The sequence below is a fragment of the Microtus pennsylvanicus genome, chromosome 19, assembly GCF_037038515.1.
Source record: "Microtus pennsylvanicus isolate mMicPen1 chromosome 19, mMicPen1.hap1, whole genome shotgun sequence".
Lineage (NCBI taxonomy): Eukaryota > Metazoa > Chordata > Mammalia > Rodentia > Cricetidae > Microtus > Microtus pennsylvanicus.
Genome location: NC_134597.1, coordinates 22,999,972 through 23,018,886, shown reverse-complemented (window position 1 = coordinate 23,018,886; position 18,915 = coordinate 22,999,972). Strand labels below are relative to the sequence as shown.

Below are 18,915 nucleotides of genomic sequence, written 5' to 3'. Positions count from 1 at the left end.
CGTGGCAGCCCACTCCCCACCCAACTGTGAACGCCTACCTGGCTCCTGGACAACGTAGGAGACGCCGCAAGAACCATCTTTGCGGTCTTCAAATGCAATCTCTGCCTTGCTGGGACCTTCCACAGCAATAGACAGGCCCCCAGCGCCAGCTTCTCGGGTCCAGATGCTAAACTCGGCTGTATTGGGGCAACAGGGGAAGGGTGGCGCCTGAGAACGGCTGCTTCTCACACTGGCTGCCCCGTCCCCAAACTCTCCCTGGCCTCTGCCCCTTACCTGGCACGCCAGCTACACCTCGCTCCAGCCCTGTGCCTCCGGCCCGCACCTTGTGGGCACCACCTTCACCTAGTGGACCCACGGTGAACTGAAAAGGGCTTCCGGGTACGTGCTGGCCACGGTACTTGACGGCGACTGTGTGGGGACCCATCTCCTGGGGCACAAAGCGCACACTGTATGCGCTGTCCTCGCCCTCAACGATCTCTGCGGCTTCCGTCTTTCCAGATGGGCTGGTCACCTGGGCTGTCATGTCCTGAGAGCTGGCCTCACCTGAAGGGTTGGAGTGATATCAGGCCAATGAGAGGCTGTATCTGGTTTCCATGGTGCCCTCCCTCCTCAGCAAACCCCCTTCTCTGCTCAGACCTGTCCTGGCCATCTAGGCCAAGGTGGCCAGAGATGGGGCCATTCTGTCTCCCTGTGAGGACCCCAGTTCTCAGTGCGTTGCTCACCTTCCTGCTGCCGGGTGATGCTCCCGAAGGAGCCTAGGCGTTCCCGGCCTAGGAAATCACCAAAAACAGCAGGGAAGGGGTCTCCGCCAACCTGGGTGGATTCTTCCACCCGGACTTCACGCTTGGTCTCCCCACCCCGCGTCTTGCTGATCTCGGTCCGCTCCGTGCGGGTGTACGTGTGACTGCTGCGCGTGAAAGTCCGCGTCAGGCGCTCCTGGGCGGACACCATCTGAAACCAGTTTCCTAGAGAAAACCCGGAGCCAGGAGGTGAGGAGGGAGGCAAGCAAGCCAGAGGCCCCAGTGCAGGTTCAGGCTGCAAGTGCACCCCATGGCCAGCCCCGCCCCTCCCTGACTTTCCTCCGCCTTGGCTGTCTACCTGGGATCTTGAGGTTGAGGTCACAGGTGCTGCCAATGGTGGCAATGGAAGGCGCCTGTCTGCGCCGGGTGATACTTTCCTTCATGCGTCCCTCGCCAGTTACCTTCACGGTGAAGGGGCTTCCTGTGAGGGAGAAGAGGAGAATCAGGGTCATGGGTCCCCTGCCTAGTCACCAGATCTGTCCCCATCAAGCCGCAGCCCAGAGCCTTACCAGGCACGTGTTTGTCAGCAAACTTGATGTTGATAATGTAGGTGCCGGGTTCCGTTGGGCAGTAGGTGACTTTGCATGTCCCATCTTCCATATCCTCACAGTTAATGTCCACCTTGCTAGGACCTTCGATGCTCAGCCCTAGGCCTCCATACCCTACGGGAAGGGTAAGGAAATGTCTCCCCTGAGCCTATGACATCACACTCACATTGCTCTCCTGACCCATACTGTAGACTCCGCCTAGACAGATGCCCAGTGAGTATAGTGGCCACTGAGGAGAAAGGTGCCATGAGAGGTAGAGAAGCAAGCCGAGGGTTTGCCGTCAAGGTCCACTGTAGAGGCCTTCTAGAAAATTCTGTACTGCAGTCCTGTTAGATTCCAGGGAGTGGGGACCAACAAGCTCACAACAGCTGAGCTTTCTCTTAACTGTGACAGAACTGGCTGTGGAACTTTCCCCCCAGTGAGCTCTAGGCTGAATCCCAACAGGCCCCAGAAGACCAGGGGAAGAGGCTGTGGCCAGAGGGGGGAGGTCTTGGACAGAAAAGAGGGACAAGAACCAGTGGGATGCCGGCTAGAACAAGGAGGGGACCGGGGTGAGAAGTACCTGCATTGCGAGTATCCACGATGAACTCTGCCACCTGGAAGGTCTGCCCCTCGGAAAGGCCCTTGCCCCAGACTCGAACTTTGCTGGCATCTCCGATCTCTGAAGGCCCCACCAAAATCTTAAAGGGGCTGTTGGTGACGTGCTTGCCACTCTTGCGTACGCTCACCACATGTTCGCCCACCTCCTTGGGGGTAAAGGAGATCCCTGTGGAGGGGAGACATTAAGCAGAACATCCCTAAGGCCTCCCCCACTCAAGCACCCCCCACGAATCGCTGTGCTCACCAATGTGTCTGTTGGGCAAGCGTTTTAGCAGGCACGGCTCCTCGTTGCCTGAAGGGGCACGGATGCTGGCCGTCAGCTGGCTGAGGTCACTCTCAGTGATCTTCAGGGACACATCCGTGGAGGTGCCCACATTCAGCTGTGATGTCCTCATTGAGTCGTCACCTGTGAGGGAGTTGGGATGGGTCAGGCTGTGGGCTCCAGACAGACTCTAGCATCCCCGGTCTGCATTTGCCTTAACAAACAACCTCAGAAGGACCCAGCATCCCTTTTCTCTGTGCCGGTCTCAGTCCAAGAAGGGCTAAGTCCCTGCTTGAACCTTTATGTATTTAATCCTGAGTCACATGGTGTGACTGAACAAAACGCTGGACTAGACGACTAGACTCTGTATGTCTCTGTCACAGTGTTAAGCTGTCTCTGGGCTTTCTCAGGGTACCACAGGCGTGCCAATGCCCTACGTTTTCAAGAGTAATTTGAAAGTGAAATGATTTCTTTTTTCAAGACAGGGTTTCTCTGTGTAACAGTCCTGACTATGCTGGAACTCTCTAACTCACAGAGATCCTCCTGCCTCTGCCTCCCAAGTGCTAGGATTAAAGGCATGCACAACCACTGCCTGGCTTGCTTGCTTGCTTGCTTGCTTGCTTGCTTTATTTATTTATTTATTTATTTATTTATTTATTTATTTATTTATTTGAGTCAGGGTCTTTCTGTGTAGCCTCGGCGGCCCTGGAGCTCACTGTGTGTAAACCAGGCTGGCCTTGAACTGACATCGATGACCACGTCTTTTAAAGTATGGGAGGGGGATGTTTTTCATCTGTTGTGGAGAGCAGCATCTTTACATTTATCTCAAGATGCTCTCCTCCTCGCCAGCAGTCCCTGCCCAAACATCCTGAGTCACCGATGTGCGTGTGTGGCAGGTTGTGCGTGCCCGGATGTGCGCCTCACCTGTGATCTTGGCTGTGAAGGGGCTCCCCGGTATGTGCTTGTCGTCAAAGCGCACAATGATGCTGTAGTCTCCAGGTGCTGTGGGCAGGTAGGACACGGTGCATGTGCCGTCCTTGTTGTCCTTGCAGGTGATCTCTGCCTTGGATGGGCCCTCCACAGCCAGGGACAGCCCCCCTGTAGGAGAAAGCGGGCTGAGATCAGAGGTGCCCTTGTGCCTGCACCCGCTAAGTCCCCTCGCCTCTCTTGGCAGCTTTCCTCACCTTCCCCAGCATCCTTGGTGACAATTGTAAAGGTGGCAGGCTTGTTGACCATGCCATGGCTCAGACCTGGACCGTAGGCACTGACATGGCGGCTGTTGATGGCATCCACGTAGAACTGCAGAGGGCTCCCTGGTAAGTGACAGATAAGGATGGATCAGAACAAGGGCAGGGGTTTCCCATACCCATGCTGGCCCCCAGGGTCTTCAACAGCCTTGGGTGCTGAGCCCCATGTTCCTGCCATCACCCACCAGGACCTCCTTGGTGCCTGTGCATGGCAGGTGCTTAAATACGTCTTTAAAGGAGGAAGGCAGGACCAATATGGCGTCAGTGTCTCGTGCCACAGCCTCACCCTGCCCACAACTCACCAGGGATGTGGTTGCCATCATATTTGATCCCCATCTGGTGCAGGCCTTTCTCCGTCGGCGCATATCTCACTGTGATGGTACCATCTTTGTTGTCGGTGATGTTGGGACGTGCTGTCTTACCAGAGGGCATCCGCACCTCCCCTGCAGGGCAGACACACTTACATGAGGGTCCCTGGCTTCTCCCACCAGAAGCCCCGCCTGCCCCAGGGCCTGCTCTTGTGTGGCTCTGCTTTGACCAGAGGCCAAACACTGGGAACAGAAGGATGATGCTGAACAGGAAGACAGGGGGCTTGAACCTGAGTTCTAGCTCCGCCCAACCTGTGGGACCCAGACTCATTTGTTTTCTCTGTCTGGGCCCCAGTGCTCATGGCTACACCTGAGCTCAGATAAAAGGTTAATGAGCACACTCAGTTCTCATCAGAGCCTCATGTGTGCAGGGCCCATTACCTGTGAGCTCCCCTTTCTGCACGGTGAAGGGGATGACCAGGTTGAATGGCCTCAGCATGGACTCCAATGGCTCCACAGGCACCACGGGCTCCTCTGTGGCCTGTAGCAGGTGAGAAGAAAGAGCATTGGCAGGGAGGGCTTGGGGGTGTGGCCCTGCCGTGTGACTGAAGCCAGAGAGAACGAGGAAAGAACAAGAAGGTTAATAATGAAACCCGAGTGGCAGGAGAAGTGTGTCAGCTGCAAAAGGAGGGGTGCCGTACCCAGCTCTGGGCTCCCTCTGCCCATCCTAATGCCTGCCTGTTCCCCAAGAGGCCCAACCACGGCCCAAGCCTGCAGAAGAATAGGAGGAAGAAGTGAAGAAAGTGGGGAAGAGAAGGATGGCGAGGCCTGTCACGGGAAGCTCTAGTACCCAGTGTGTGGGGCAGGTGCCAGGCCGAAGAGGGGCATAGGGCTGGTGCAGCTGCAGCACTTCCTCGGGCTCCTCCACGTGAGGCAGGGGGTCACAGGCCTGAGAAGCAATGCACAGGGCACACAGTGTGGTGGGACCTAGAGCCCAGGACTGCCTCAGAGTGGCGCAGGACTGAAGTTCTGGGTGAGTACCTCAGGTGTCCCACCCTTGTCCTCCAGGGCCACCTCTGTGGAGACAGAGGAGCCAGGGACAGAGAAGAACACAGTGATCCCCCCCAGAGAGGAAGGACATCCCTGAAGCCAAGGGAGGAGCTGGGCTACCTCCTTGCACTTTGGAAGACTGCAAAGGCTCGATTCTAGAACACTCTGGCTCCAGGATCCACTCATCGGCACGGGGACAAGTTTTTCGTTTCCTCAAGGACAACTTCTAGGATCCCTTGCAGCGACCAGGAGGCGTACTCTACACTCCCCACCCCGCCCTCCTGCCCACCGTGGCCATGAACTTACCAGCACATGGAAGGGGCTGTTGGGGATGTGTTCGCCCCCAAAGCGGATGGTGATGACGTATTTGCCCGGCTCGGGTGCTGTGTAGTAGATATCGAAGGTGCCGTCGTGGTTCTCAACTACATCCACGTCGAGCTCTGCCCCATCTGGCGTGGATACTGTGCAGGTCACCTTCCCCTTGCCTGCTGCCTTGGCATCGACTGTGATCACAGTCTCCTCTCCGATCTGGATTCGGGGACCCAGGCAGGCACCTGCCACAATAAGAAAACCAGTTTAGGGGCTGTGGAGGTCGTGCCTAACTCTCTCTTCTCCAGTTGCTCCCAGAGTCTCCAGCCCCTAGCAAAGAAAGAAAGAGGTTACTCACCCAGTCCATGGCCTCCAATGGACACTGGAAATAGATAAGAACGTTAGGCAATACAGGTTCAAGATGAGCTAGTGTGTGTGTGTGTGTGTGTGTGTGTGTGTGTGGCAGGTCTGGGACAAAGGAGACGGGCTCTTTTCCAGCATCCACCAGGGACTGGGCTGGGGGCCTAAATGCACTTTAGGGGGGCTGGTTGGTGAGAAGGGATGCAGAGCTGGTGCTCACCTGTAACAAGGCACTTGCTGGCATCCCCTGTAGGCAGGGCATGAATGCGGAAGGGCGAGTAAGGGATCTCATCCCCGCCATACTTGATGGTGATGGTGTATCGGCCGCTCATGTCTGGCAGGTAGGACACCGTGTATGTGCCATCCCCATTGTCTCGGATGTTGGCCTTCTTGGGTTTGCCCTCGGGGTCCTAGGGGAGAAAGAGAGGTCAAGTCTGCCTATGTCCACAGAGACCGGATGGGAAGGGGGCTGTGTCTAGACTCACCAGGATCTGGACAGTGAGCAGCCCCTCGCCAGCATCCCGAGCATCAATGGTGAACTCCACGGGTAGACTGGCAGGGATGCCGGAGGCATTGAGGCCAGGGCCGCTGGCCCGCACCTTGCTAGCATCATGGGCTGGAAGCACTTTGATCTTGAAAGGGCTTGAAAAACAAGGAATAGACAGTTGGTAGGGAGTTGGAGCTTAGGATTGGGAGTCTTCCCAACTATGGGAAGAGGAACAACTCTGCAAGGGTGGTGTGGAAGGGCTGGTTCCTGGGCCTAAGGGACATGAGTCTTGGAGGAGGTCTCTGAGGACCCTTTTAGCATAGTCTGAGCAGTTTTTTTCCCCAAAGGAGGATGCTGTTATTTATCTAAAGAGGCGAGTACCTAGGCTTCCTGTGGCTTTTTTCCTAGATGTTGATTTGGTATCAAAGTTCCTGGGGTGATATTATCTTCAGGGCAGAGAACCCTGGAGTGGAGCAGGATGGGGTAGTCCCAGGAAGGAGGTTCAGACAAATAATGGGAACTCTGTCCAAGTCCTAGCCCTGAAGGTATGGCCCCAGGAAAAGCTCTCTAGAGCTCAGTGTAGATTGCCCAAGGCTGGTCCTCACCTGCGTGGCACCTCTTGGTCAGCATACTTCACAGCTACCGTATAGGGCCCATCAGTGGCCGGCGTGTAGTGGACAGTGTGGGTGCCGTCGCCATTGTCCCGCACCTCTACAGGCTCAGCCACACCTGGACAAAGGTGAGAGGTGGGGTCAAGAGGGCCTCCTGGAACCTCACTCCCCTTCTGTCTCTTACCCCAGACGTTCCGTACCTGTGGGGCCCAGCACGGCCACCTGCAGTGGAGCCCGGCCAGCTTGACTGCAGTCCACTGTGAAGGTCTGAGGCACTCGAGCCCTGACGCCAGTCCCTAGGCCGGGTCCTGAGCACTTCACCTTCCCAGGGTCCACCACATCCTTCACAGGAACTCGGAATGGGCTTCCTGGGAGGAGGAGGAGGAGAAGGTGGTGTTAGCCTCTACCCACTGCCCAGGAAAGTCTGTCTCCCTGTGCTGAGAATCCAAGATGGAGGTGACCTGCTACTGGGAGGCCCACAGGGACAACAAACCAACACGGGAAAGCAGTTTAGAACTTGCTAAGAAATAAACAAACAAACAAAAAACCAAGAGTAGGCAAATTTAACTGCAGACTGAGGCTGGCTGGGAAAAACCTCACTTACTTGGGCTCAGCCCAGGAAGAAAACCCTCCTAAATCATTAAAATGTGAAAAATGGAATATTTAAAAAAAAACAACTTCTGTTTCTGACGCTGTGGCTGAAATATGAAGAGGTTATGCAAAATTCAATCGGGAGAAAACAGTGTCTGGTTTCAGCAGACCCAGTTCCTCTAATAACGGAAGACGACTCGACACACCCAAGCGTCCGTATAGGACACCAAATCTAGGGAGCGGACCAAAGAGCAGGGTCTGGGGCTGCAAGCGAGGGCCTCTGGGAACGAACTGGAGGGCTATCACATCCACTTCTGCCCTCTGCAAATCTCCACATCCCCCTGTCCGTCCAGTTTCCCTTGTGACCCCAGCCTCTCTTTGCCCACCTGGGATGGGCTGTCCCCCAAAGGTGATGTTGACATCATAGTCTCCTGGGGTGAAGGGGATGTACTCCACTGTGCAGCTGCCGTCCTTGTTGTCCTTGCAGGACATCTTAGCTTCTGAGGGGCCCTCAATGGCTAGGCCAAGGCCCCCTGTGCCAGCACCCCTATAAAAGAACACTTCCGTCAGCTGTGCTAGAGCCAAGGAAAGGTATGGAAGGGTCTGGGGGTCAGGGAGGAACGAAGGGGGCAGGCTGCTGGGGCCCAGTGCTGGAGAAAGGGACGGCATGAGCTGTGGGAACGCAGGGAGAACGATCCCTGGTCACCCCTGAAACAGGATAAAGTGGGTGACGGGACAAATGGGCAGGGGTCAAGATGGACATGACTTTGGGTCAGGGCGAGGCAGAGAAAGATACCTGGTTTCCACAGTGAAGCGGTTGGCCTTGTTGACCAAGCCACCCTCCAGGCCTGGCCCAAAGGCCCGCACTCGGGTGGGGTCACAGCCCTCGGTCACACCCACTCGGAAGGGGCTCTTGGGCACGGCTACTTCGTCATACAGCACCTCCACCAAATGCACCCCTGGAAGCCGGCCAGAGCGTCAGTCGGGGGCCGCAGAACCCTCCTCCTTGCCCCCATCCCCAGCACGCCATGATCCAGCCCCACTCCTACAAACGCCTCACCTTCTTCATAGGCGGTGTACTGCACTCGGTAGGTGCCATCCCCGTTGTCTGTCACATAGGTATCTGTCTTAGCCCCCGAGGGGTTGAGTACACGAGCCGTCACGTGGTTGCCACCCGTGGCTGTTAGAGACCTCGCATCCACAGTAAATTCAGTGGTCACCTCCCGCAGGACACCTAGATCCGGGGAGGCAGACTCAGCCTTCATGCTGCCCCTTCCTCATCCCGCACTCCACAGCTCTTCTTCCGGGTAGAGCCTAGCCTCCTCTCTGCACCCCGTGAGGCTCAGGCCTCTCCTCACACCTCTGCCTCTGCCCCCTTCACAGTTTAGCGCCATCCTTTGCCCTTGCTGGTGCCGCGCCAGGCTGAGGACTGTGTCCGTCTTGCCTCTGCTCAGCTTATTCCAGTTGAGTCCGGCTCTCTTGCAAGCAGCCCACTCCCGTAACTACCCCCTGATTCTTGGTGCCCACCACAACACAGCTTTCCCACTGTGCCGCTTTATGTAGTCTCGGCTTTATTGGGTCTGAGATGCCTTCAATGGACGAGTTCAAAGATCTTACCAGAAAAGCGCCCAGGGGCAGATGCCATTTTGTCACAAGAGCAGAGACAAATAATCTTCATGCCCTGTCGAGCCCCCTCGTTCATTTTCTGGGGTGCTGAGCCCCCGAAACCTCCATTTGTTCATCCCCCAGCTCTCCTCCCTCCTTCCTGACCTAGTCCCACAACTTGGCACTGTGGGCGGCTCCTCTCTTACCATGTGGCTCCACACCAGGCCCGGAGACCTTGATGCCACTGGTATCAACTGCAGGCTGCACGTGGACACGGGTGGGGAACTTGGGTATGGGGTGGCCGCCATACTTGATGGTGATGGTGTAGGTGCCCGGGAAGGCAGGGCTGTAGGTGATGTGGTAGGTGCCATCCGCGTTGTTGTGGATCAGCACCTCGGCTTTGACGCCAGCATCGGACAGGATCTCAATGGTCAGCTCGGCCTCGCCCGCTTCCGAGCAGTCCACAGTGAAGGTGGCTGCCTCGCCGGCCTTGCCACGCTCCAGGCCTGGCCCACTGGCCCTCACCTTGCTTGGGTCGAACACAGGCTGGATGGTGGCCTTGAAGGGTGAGCCAGGGATGTGGGCTTCAGCAAACAGGATGTTGATGGTGTACTCGCCTGGCTCTGTGGGCAGGTAGCTGACAGCACAGGATCCGTCGCCATTGTCCTGGCACTCGATCTTGGCTTCGCAGGGGCCCTCAACAGTCAGCCCCAGGCCTCCAGTGCCAGCCCCTTTGGTGTCAATGGAGAAGGGGGCAGGAGTGCCCACAAGCCCGCCCTTGAGACCAGGGCCATAAGCGCAGACCTAGGAAGATAAGCATACATGTCAGTCCCCTGAACTCGGCTTCTGCCACGCTCCCAGACTCTGCAGTTGTGACCTAGCTGTGACCTCGGGCGGTAGCAGCTACCACAGAGTCTTCACGACTCCAGGAGGGGACGCTGAGGCAGAGACGACGCAACAGTGGATCAGGGTCTGATACCAAGGCCAGGCTCTGAGACCGGTCCTACGCAAAGGATGGTCCTGGCCCTGGGTGCGCCTGCTCCAGGCATGCATGTCCTGCTGATCTCTGCCGATAACTAACTCACCCATATTTTCTACAGACCCCCAACTCCTGGATCCCACCAGCCCCTGTGTATTTACCTTGGAGGGGTCAGGAGGCAGGACACCTTCCACAGTAAAGGGGCTGCCAGGTACTGGGTGACCATCGTAGGTGATGTCCACTTTGTAAGGTCCCTCTTCAGGGGGCATGTAGCGCACGGCCTGGGCTTCTGCTCCACCCCCAGGCTCCAGTTTGCAGGGGATAGGTCGTCGGGAGGGTGAGGTCATCCGCACATCTAGTTGACCCTGACCACCAGCCCCTCTTGTGTTCACTGAGAAGGCCTGTTCCTGTCCCACAGCCACCTCTGCATGGGGCAAGGGACACCGTGAGCAGAGACTCCAGACACTCACCCAATACCCTGCAATCAATCCCAGGGTGGCTCTTCACTTACTGCTATTAAGGCCTTGAACTTTGACCTTGCTAAGATCCAATGGGGGTGCTACATTTACCACAAAGGGACTTTTGGGGACAGGGTCCCCACCGTACGTCACTGTTACTGCCATGTTGCCCTGTTGGGTACAAGAGAAAGATGGAGTGGCTTAGCTATAACCTGGTAACAGCTCCTTGAACTCCACAGCTCACTGAAGGGGTCTGATGTTGAGGAGCGCACATTCAGACCCCATCAGCAGCACAGGGGACAGCATGAGGGGACGAGACATACCTGCTGCACAGCAGTGTACTTGACAGTGTATGAGTAATCATGGTTGTCAATGATTTCAAAGTCCCGCACGGCCTCGCCCTTGGCTGCCCCAGCAAAGTGCACATCCAGCTTGGCCTTGCCGGCTCCCTTGGTCAGCACCGTGAAGTGAGTCGGCTTTCCAACTTCCACACCTAGAAGCCCCCACCCCAAAGATGGTAATGAGGGCCTGAAAACCAATTAACCACAACCCCGACTCACACCAGCCCCGTCCTGGCCCAGGCATCTACCTGTGCGGCTCAGCCCGGGGCCCTCAGCCTTGACCTTGCTGGCGTCGTGGGATGGGTCCACCTTGATGTGGAAGGGACTGGCAGGGATCTCCTGGATGTGGAAAAGTCTGGGTCAGGTTTCCGAGGGGACAGGATTGAGCTAGCTGCTGCCCAGGATGCTCAGGGATCCACTGAGAGCAAAGACAACCTTTAAAGGCACCTCCCTCCCGTGCTGTCTGGGGCACAGTGCACACGCACACACACAAAGGACTCCACAGCCTCTGGGTAACTGCGCCTTCTGCCCCTGGAACAGCTCATTTCCAGCTGCCTTTACCATGCAAGCCTCCAGCCTCCAGCGGCTGAGGGCTGCCGTACCTGGTTGGCAAACAGCACCATGATGGTGTAGTGGCCAGCGCCCGGGGGTGTATACTTGACTGTGAAGGTGTCATTGTCATTCTTGATGATGTCAAAGTCGATGTCAGCTTCCACAGGCCCCACCACCCCAGGTGCACACTTGATGCCAATGCTCACATCGCCTGAGAGGGAGGAAGGGCAGGCGCTGTGAGACTCAAGGGCGCCTCACATTGGAGTCTCCTGGAATTGCACCAGGTGACTGGTTCCAGCGGATCCCAGCCCTTCCCACCCAGAACACATCCCCAAGGGAGTTGTGTACCTTGTCCCGCTTCACTGCAGTCCACTGTGAAATAGGTGGGTTCATTGGCCTTAAGGCCTGTCTTCTCCACTCCTGGGCCATATACCTTTACCCGCTCAGGATGGCTGCCCTCTCCCACGTTCACCTGCAGACAGGGGTTTGATGCTCAGGGTTCTCCTTTTTTCTTGATATTCATGCTAAGTTTTCCCGGCAGCTCCCCTCCCCAGCCTCAGCCGGACCAGTCTTAGCCTTGAGTTAGGGCCTTGAGGCAGGAAAATGCGCACAGGGTTCGTGACAGCAATATCTGCTACACGGGGCCCACACTCCTCTGGGACTCCTGGCAGCATGCAAGGGGCAGAGCTGGTAGACATACCCTGAAGGGGCTCTTGGGCACGTTGACGCCGCCCCAGGAGACGATAATGGTATGCTTAACAGGCTTGGTAGGCACGTAGGAGCAGCGGAAGGTGCCATCACCATTGGGGATCACCTTGATGTCGATGGGGCAGCCGTCTGCATCCTGTGGGCACCAGGCAAGCAATGTTCACGAGGGCAGAAGCGGCCACACGGTCTCTCGGAGCGCCCTCTGCTGGATCAGGCACTCTCTGCACCGTTCCCATTCAGTATCTACACACCCACTCCAAGACCCAGCCACTGATACCAGGTCCTGAGTCTACTACCACATACTTTGGTGGCCAGTTACCTACCCTGGGAGCCAAAAGACTTGGCACAAGGCCACCTGCGTGGCCTGCTTCCCAGCTTATGTTTAGCTTATACGTTAGTCAGGGAGAGGCCGGGCTAAGTCAATGTTCCTAAAATTGATTAACAAGCCTTTTAAAGAGCAGCTGTCTCCTTGGAGCCTCAAGACCTTCAGGGGTCAGTGGACACTAGTTTGTGAAACTGACTTAAAGCCAATGTCATATTTGGTGAAATCATCTTTCAACTGCAAATTATCGATTCAAAAGTGAATTTGGGATAATATGCTATTAGAATTTTCGTCAGTAAGAAAATACGGTTTTATTTTTCCATAGAACTATGGCTACGTGAGACTCAATCCCGCCTTTCTGTGATGTTACAGCCTCCCTTCTGGAGGCCCCTGTATGGGGCAGTGGGGCACTGTGGGGTCAGCGAATGTCCCACCTGGGCATAGAGCTTCAGATCTCCCTTGCCAGCGGCGCGGGCATCAATGGTGAACTCAGCCGGCTTGTCCACGATGCAGCCAGTGGGCTCCAGGCCGGGTCCAAAGGCTTTCACCTGTGTGGGGCAAGAGTGGAGGGTGGGGTTGGGGACAGGGGGAGGACCAGTGCACCGGAGCCCAGTCCAGACGGAGTGTGGGAGCCGGGACCCCACCTTGTCCGGGAAGCAGTCTGGTGGGGCTGGTTGGATATGGGCAATGAAGGGTGAATCACGGATGTCCTCGTCATCACAGATGACGTGCACAGCGTACTCCCCGGGCTCGGTGGGCCAGTACCGCACGTCACAGGAGCCATCACCCTTGTCGTCACACTCTATCTTGGCTTGTGAGGGCCCCTCGATGGAGAAGCCTGCGGAGAGGTGGGGAGGGTTGGAGAGCATTAAACAGCAGCAGATAGGCCCCTAAGGCAGGTCCCCCATGTTTCCTTCTGCCCCCACCCCGGTTATCTTTATGTCCCCTGTCTATACTTTCCCTGATGTCCTTCAACATTTTCACCCTCTGCCCCCCACTCCTCAGCACCAATCCTTTATATCCCACCTCTTCTGCCACCCAGCCACTTACCCAGCGTCCCCACTTCTGTGCCAATGGCTTCCACCACAAAGTCAGCTGACTTGCCCACCTGGCCAGTCTCCAAACCAGGACCCCACGCCCGCACTTTCTGGGTTCCGGCCTCTGGGCTCACCTGGACCTCAAAAGGACTAGGAAGAAGAAGGACTTGGCATCAATGCTAGGAAGCACCCAATCAGAGCCACCCTCTTCCCCTCTTCAGATCTGCAGGGAGTGGCCTCCTTTCCTTGCGGCCAATGCCACACACGGGAAGACCCGACAGGGATGGGGTGTTATGCTTACCTGCGGGGAATGGCATAGCCACCCCACGTGATGGTCACCACATACTTCCCAGGTACCACAGGGTAGTACTCGCACTCGAACACGCCATCCCCTGCCTCCCGCACTTTCACGGGCTCCTCTGTACCCTCTGAGGAAATAGGGGCCAGGGAGTACGGGTCAAAAGTCTGGGAGTCCGAGGTTTTCGGTTCCTCCAAGGAGTCCTTGGGACCTAGGCCTATCTAAGGGAGATGCCAACAGTTGGCAGAGCTGAAACTAATATTGGAACCGTGTATCAGCCCTGAGCACAGCAGCCCAGGTTAGCACACATGGTAGAGAAAACTAGCTCCCATTTGCAGACTGGGAAACAGGCAGAGAGGAGAGTCCACAGTGCCTCTGGTCACTATGTCTCTGGAGTCTCAGGATGGGGTTGGGTGTCCTGGCTGTCACTGACTGTCAGAACTACTGTCCAGTCAGTCCCCCAGCCCTGGGCCCTGGCACTCACTTGGCCCCTTGACTGTAACCTTGAGTTCCCCGCTGCCAGCACCCTTGGTGAACACCTTGAAGTCAGCCACCTCTTTCACACGCACGCCTTTGGGCTGCAGGCCTCGCCCAGAGGCACGGCAGGCATTGGGATTGCAGGCTGCGGGAGGAAGAAACAGAAGGATTGAGTGTGAAGGGCCCCAGACAAAGGTCAAGCTTCTCGACACGATCTCATGACTCCTCCCAGGAACTAGGCACGGCCTCATGCAACCCTGCCCCATGCTTTCTGTGTCCACCACAGAACCGGGACTGCTGGGAGCAAGGCTAGGTGCTGGGCAGGGATCTGGTGCAGGCCCAGGTCAGGGCCTTTTCCCAGAACCGCTTGAGACAAAGACATGGCAGAGTCTGCACTGAGTGGGCTCAGAGAGAAGGAAGATTCTACCCACACCTAAGGCCTTCTACCTATAGCCCAGGCCTTCTCAGCACCACCATAGCGGCCTCACAAACGGTGGCATGCCACAAAACATCCAGCACCCCCATGGAACAATTAGTTTTCCATGTAGCATTGCGCCTTTCCACCGCTCATGGGCAACGCATGGAAAGCAGCCTGCTACAATACAGGAAATGGCTTGGAGCTCACGGGCCACCGCAAAACTGACAGCGACACATACTCTCGACCCGCCGGAGACGAGAACACTGCTAGAGGCACAGAACCCAGACCCCGCCACAGAACACAGGCAGTGGCTCAGCAGCTGGGGCCAGGCAGGGCACGCTGAGAGACAGTGGGGCAGATCGCAAGTCTTACGATGGAAACGACCAGGCAAACAGGAAAAGAAAAATAGACCTGCCGGAGAACACAGGCACTGGCATGGGACTGTCTCAGAATGCCACAGAATGGGAGCAATCCACACCGTGTGGGCATGCCACAAGCACAGGTGAGGCCAGTCGGCTATGTCCACGCCTGGCCACACCTCCACTGGCGAGTACTAACGTGGCGTCACTCTCTTGGCCTGGTGGATGATGGGCACAGAGGGGGTGGGCGGCAGCAAGGGCGCTGAGTACAGGGAGAGAGCCGGTTGGGGGCGGGTTCATCAACTGAGGGCCTTTCATGTGATGTGTGCTCTGCCAAGGCGGCCCCGCCCTCGTCTCCCCAACCCTCCGGTGTTGCCCATATTCTCTTTTCATGCAATCTCCGACCCTTCCCTTAACCAAACCAGCCTTCTTGGGGTGGAGGGATGAGAAAGACAGCTCCCTCTGAGTCCCATCTAGCTGCTCCCGTCTGCCTCAAGCCTCTAGCTGTCACCCCCCCCACCTCCACCCCTGTGGAGGAAGTGCTGCGTTTCTCAGAACTGAAGTTTGGGGGACTTCAGTGAGGTGAAGCACACTCACCTTCTGCCACGTGGACAGGGAAAGGACTTCGGGTGATGGGGGCGCCAGCAAAGGCCACGTGCACCGTGTGCGGTCCCTCCATCACAGGCCTGTACGTGCAGCGGAACGTGTTGTCGCCCTTGTCCTCCAGGGTCACCTCTACCGTATCCCGCCGCCCTTGTGGGTCCACGATCACCACGGCCACGTCGCCACTGCCAGCCCCTGCGAAGGACAGGCCGTCGGTACCCACTCTGCACACACACTTCTGATCAGCCTCCCTCATCAGGAGGCTGCCACGCAACCTGCCGTGGTTAACACTTACCTGCAGTGTAGATGTCGAAATAGGTGGGCTTGTTGGCCACGTTACCCACAGGTTCCAGGCCGGGGCCGCGGGCTGATACCTTGTTGGCATCTCCAAGAGCCATGCCCACGTTCACCTCAAAGGGGCTACGTTCGATGTTCTGGCCAGCAAAGAGCACTGTCACCTGAGGCGGGGGGGGGGGGGCAAGGTTAGCTTAGGGGACACAGTTCTGAGGGAGTGGAGAGGCAAAATGAGGGCGAGAAACTGACAGTGGCGGTGGGGTGTGGGCCAAGCGGGACAGCAGTGAAAGCAACAGCGTGGACATCCAGGAGGGCAGGAGGACCGTCAGGGAGATACCTTGTGTAGCCCAGCAACCTTGGGCACATAGGAGACGGCGTACGTGCGGTCCTTGTCATTGTTGGGAACCACTTTGGCCTATTGGGAAGGAAAAAGATCGGAAATCACGTGAGTGTCACTCTTACTGATGCCACAGGCCCTGGACTCCTCTAGGGAGTCCAGTAGCCCCTGGTTCCAATCCCCTCATTCCCAGCACTTCACTCTACCTCCTCGGTGTGCCCCTCGGGGTCTTCGATGTAGACCAGCACCTCTCCCATACCAGCATCTACTGTCTGCACGGTGAAGTGGGCTGGCTGCAGCACAGTGTTGCCCTGAGGCTCGATGCCTGCGGCCAGAAGCAGAACCCAGGTCACTCAAAGATCCTACACCTGCCCAGATGCTGTGGGACGGCTCTTAGGACTCAACACATACCCGGCCCGTAGGCGATGGCTTTCTTGGGGTTCAGCTGCTTAGAGCGAACGGGGGCACCAGGTTTGAGCTTGGCCTTAGGAAACTGGGACAAGTAGGTCATGACAGAATGCTCATCCACGTTGGGGTCCACGATTTCTTCAGGGGCAATCACCTGCCATAAGAAATGTTGATGGCACAGGGCTCTCCCGGTCCCACCTGCTTCCTGGCCAGGTATCCTTATGGTCCTTTCCTCTCCATCACCCCTCCATTCTATCCTCCACTACGCCCATCTGCCAGTGTACCTGGGGCACTCCAAGCCAGTCATCTGCTTGCTGCATGGCCTCTCTGGCATTCTGCACAGGCTGATTGGGGTCCCAGGCTTCCCAGTCCGGGCAGAGACCTAGAGAGATGGTGGAAGAACATTTAACAGAGTAAACCACGGAGCTAGCACAGAGCATTCGTTTGGCCGACAATCCCAGAGTCCATGGCTTCACATCCTTTCCCGCCAGCTCTAGGCCCTTCCCCAGCCAGGTTCCCGTTATCCTCTGATGTTGCAAGCCATCACCAGTCCTTGCTAGCACCAACAATGCATCCTTTCTCTCCCCCGATGACGCAGCCTGGCACCAGCCCTGCCAGCCAGCCTCCTGTTTAACCCAACCTAGCAGAGACCCTGGGTACCAAACCCCAACCAAGGACCCTTCCACTTCATCCTTGCCAGCGCCTAAGGATGGACAGGAGGTGAGAGCCCCGTCCCCCATAGTCCCATGATGTAGCTTTTCACAGGGGCTTAAAAGTCCCATCTCTCTAAGCTGTCCCACACTAAGAATAAAGCTATCTTAGAGATAAGATAGTTATCTCTCTCTTTTCAACTGCCTGTTGGGGAAACTGAGGCATTGAAGCAGCTGCTGGAAGAGAGATTACTTTGTATGGCCATCAAGAGCCCAGCCTTCCATCGGGTAGAATGCTGAGGGAATCCCAGACCACCCTGTGAAGGGTTGGTTGTGGGGGCCAGGGAGCAGCTTGGTTCGAGACAGAGATAGATAGATGGTCTGGCTGGTTATGGGGGTGCGTTGGTTCAAGACAGAGATAGATAGTTTGATAACACCAGCGAGGAAGGGGCCACTCAAGCTGGAATCTGTGACTGGCTGGGACAGCTGAGCTCACTGCTGGCAGCCACACCAGCTTTGGGCAATGGCTCAGCAGCTGGGAATGCTTCCCAGGCTGCTTGCCCCCGCCTCCCACCCCTGCTCCCCAGCTGACCCCAGGGCGGGGGAGGATTCCCCCAGAGGGGCTGAAGCTCCTCAGGCCAACTGCCCCACGGTAGATGACAGGAAGGAGCTGGTTGTTAGGTGGGGCTCTGGTTTGTACCGCTCAGCTCTCTAAGGGTCTGATCTACTCGGACCTCACCAGGCCGGCCCAGAAGGGCAAGCCGGGGTCACCTGCCATTGGACAATACAATGACACCATCCTGGGCCTCACCCTTCTCTCAAAGCCATCTCAAGAGGCATACAAAGAGTCTTTTCTGTATCCAGCTTGGGATTTCTTGCTGTAAGTCCCACCTATTTCCTTTCTTCCTGCTGGAGTAACGGAATGGTGTTCATGGGACAAAACAGGCCCTGGCTCTGAGGTCACTTCTGGAGTGTGTTTTTGGATAAATCACTAGTCCTCTCTGGACTTCTAGGCTTGCCTATAAAATGATTGGTTAGAATCCTTTTCTTGCTCCTATCGAATCTAGCACGGGTGGTCCCGATCCCTTGGGGACGTCAGGACAAATAGCGAGCCTCAGCCTCTCCAGGTCGTCTCCCACTCTGCTCCTGGACTAACCGTTGCACGGTGTGCGTTTGCTTACTCACCAGGGGCACAGTTGTCCACCAGGGCACCCAGAGCCTTGCCATCCTGCCAGTCTCGATTAAAGTTGGTGATGGGCAGCTGGGGCACCTTGTTCTGAATCCAGCCAAGCAGCCGCTGTTTGGGTGTTTGCTTGCGGGCATCCTCATCATCTTCATCTTCCCACATGGGCATGGAGATGGAGTAGTGAAGGATCAGTGTCCAGATCAGGCCCAGGATCAGCTTCAGGTTCCCATCCACGATGGCCTTGCTGTCTGCAGAGCGAAGAGGACAAGCCAGCTCAGAGAGGCATCCCGTGGTGGTACCCTCCATCTCCGACAGTGCCCCGAGCAGCTCTTTGAGCGACAGGGTTAGAGTCCTCCTCCCTCCAGGACCTATCTTCTCTGCCTACCTTCTCCTTCATTCACTCCTGAGAACCTCACCAGATGCCAAGTTCTTTCTGGTCTCATCTTCAGAAACGGGCTGCTCCCCTCTTTGGCACCCCTTCCTCTACCCCAAGACCATCCCCAGCACTGGGCCAGTCTCCCTCCTATCTAAGCAAGTGCCCTAACTGGCTTTGCCCCGAGTCAGGATCTGATGTAGCCTGGCCTGGATAGCCTTGAATCCTGCTCCTCTACTTCTGAGACCCGACATCATAGGCACAAGTACCACATCCGGTTACACAGCACTAGAATCAGCTCAGGGTCTCATGGATGTCAGGGGAGCACTCCACCAGC

The 18,915-nt window shown here is 56.7% G+C and overlaps 1 protein-coding gene across 3 annotated transcripts in view; it reads right to left on the bottom strand.

Annotated features, from left to right (window-relative positions):
* Flnc (filamin C) overlaps nt 1-18,915 on the bottom strand; it is a 28,029-nt gene that overhangs the window by 4,002 nt on the left and 5,112 nt on the right. The window contains exons 2-42 of one of the 3 annotated variants that reach the window (XM_075953790.1): nt 18,205-18,453; nt 16,654-16,751; nt 16,373-16,523; nt 16,168-16,286; nt 15,962-16,039; nt 15,626-15,788; nt 15,325-15,525; nt 13,958-14,095; nt 13,477-13,603; nt 13,189-13,325; nt 12,783-12,976; nt 12,573-12,686; nt 11,809-11,952; nt 11,457-11,580; nt 11,159-11,319; nt 10,805-10,895; nt 10,539-10,708; nt 10,269-10,386; nt 9,919-10,181; nt 8,985-9,582; nt 8,234-8,407; nt 7,970-8,132; nt 7,560-7,720; nt 6,783-6,950; nt 6,577-6,700; nt 5,970-6,126; nt 5,705-5,894; nt 5,483-5,506; nt 5,122-5,369; nt 4,616-4,714; nt 4,207-4,306; nt 3,760-3,900; nt 3,395-3,523; nt 3,135-3,308; nt 2,193-2,354; nt 1,911-2,114; nt 1,310-1,462; nt 1,099-1,221; nt 723-965; nt 274-543; nt 39-176 (exon numbers count right to left, since the gene is read on the bottom strand). In XM_075953790.1, coding sequence (XP_075809905.1) covers nt 39-176; nt 274-543; nt 723-965; nt 1,099-1,221; nt 1,310-1,462; nt 1,911-2,114; nt 2,193-2,354; nt 3,135-3,308; nt 3,395-3,523; nt 3,760-3,900; nt 4,207-4,306; nt 4,616-4,714; nt 5,122-5,369; nt 5,483-5,506; nt 5,705-5,894; nt 5,970-6,126; nt 6,577-6,700; nt 6,783-6,950; nt 7,560-7,720; nt 7,970-8,132; nt 8,234-8,407; nt 8,985-9,582; nt 9,919-10,181; nt 10,269-10,386; nt 10,539-10,708; nt 10,805-10,895; nt 11,159-11,319; nt 11,457-11,580; nt 11,809-11,952; nt 12,573-12,686; nt 12,783-12,976; nt 13,189-13,325; nt 13,477-13,603; nt 13,958-14,095; nt 15,325-15,525; nt 15,626-15,788; nt 15,962-16,039; nt 16,168-16,286; nt 16,373-16,523; nt 16,654-16,751; nt 18,205-18,453 — 6,783 coding nt within the window. Of the gene's footprint in view, nt 1-38; nt 177-273; nt 544-722; nt 966-1,098; nt 1,222-1,309; nt 1,463-1,910; nt 2,115-2,192; nt 2,355-3,134; nt 3,309-3,394; nt 3,524-3,759; nt 3,901-4,206; nt 4,307-4,615; nt 4,715-5,121; nt 5,370-5,482; nt 5,507-5,704; nt 5,895-5,969; nt 6,127-6,576; nt 6,701-6,782; nt 6,951-7,559; nt 7,721-7,969; nt 8,133-8,233; nt 8,408-8,984; nt 9,583-9,918; nt 10,182-10,268; nt 10,387-10,538; nt 10,709-10,804; nt 10,896-11,158; nt 11,320-11,456; nt 11,581-11,808; nt 11,953-12,572; nt 12,687-12,782; nt 12,977-13,188; nt 13,326-13,476; nt 13,604-13,957; nt 14,096-14,926; nt 14,990-15,324; nt 15,526-15,625; nt 15,789-15,961; nt 16,040-16,167; nt 16,287-16,372; nt 16,524-16,653; nt 16,752-18,204; nt 18,454-18,915 lie in introns of all 3 variants that reach the window. The other 2 variants (XM_075953788.1, XM_075953789.1) reach the window with 2 other exon arrangements.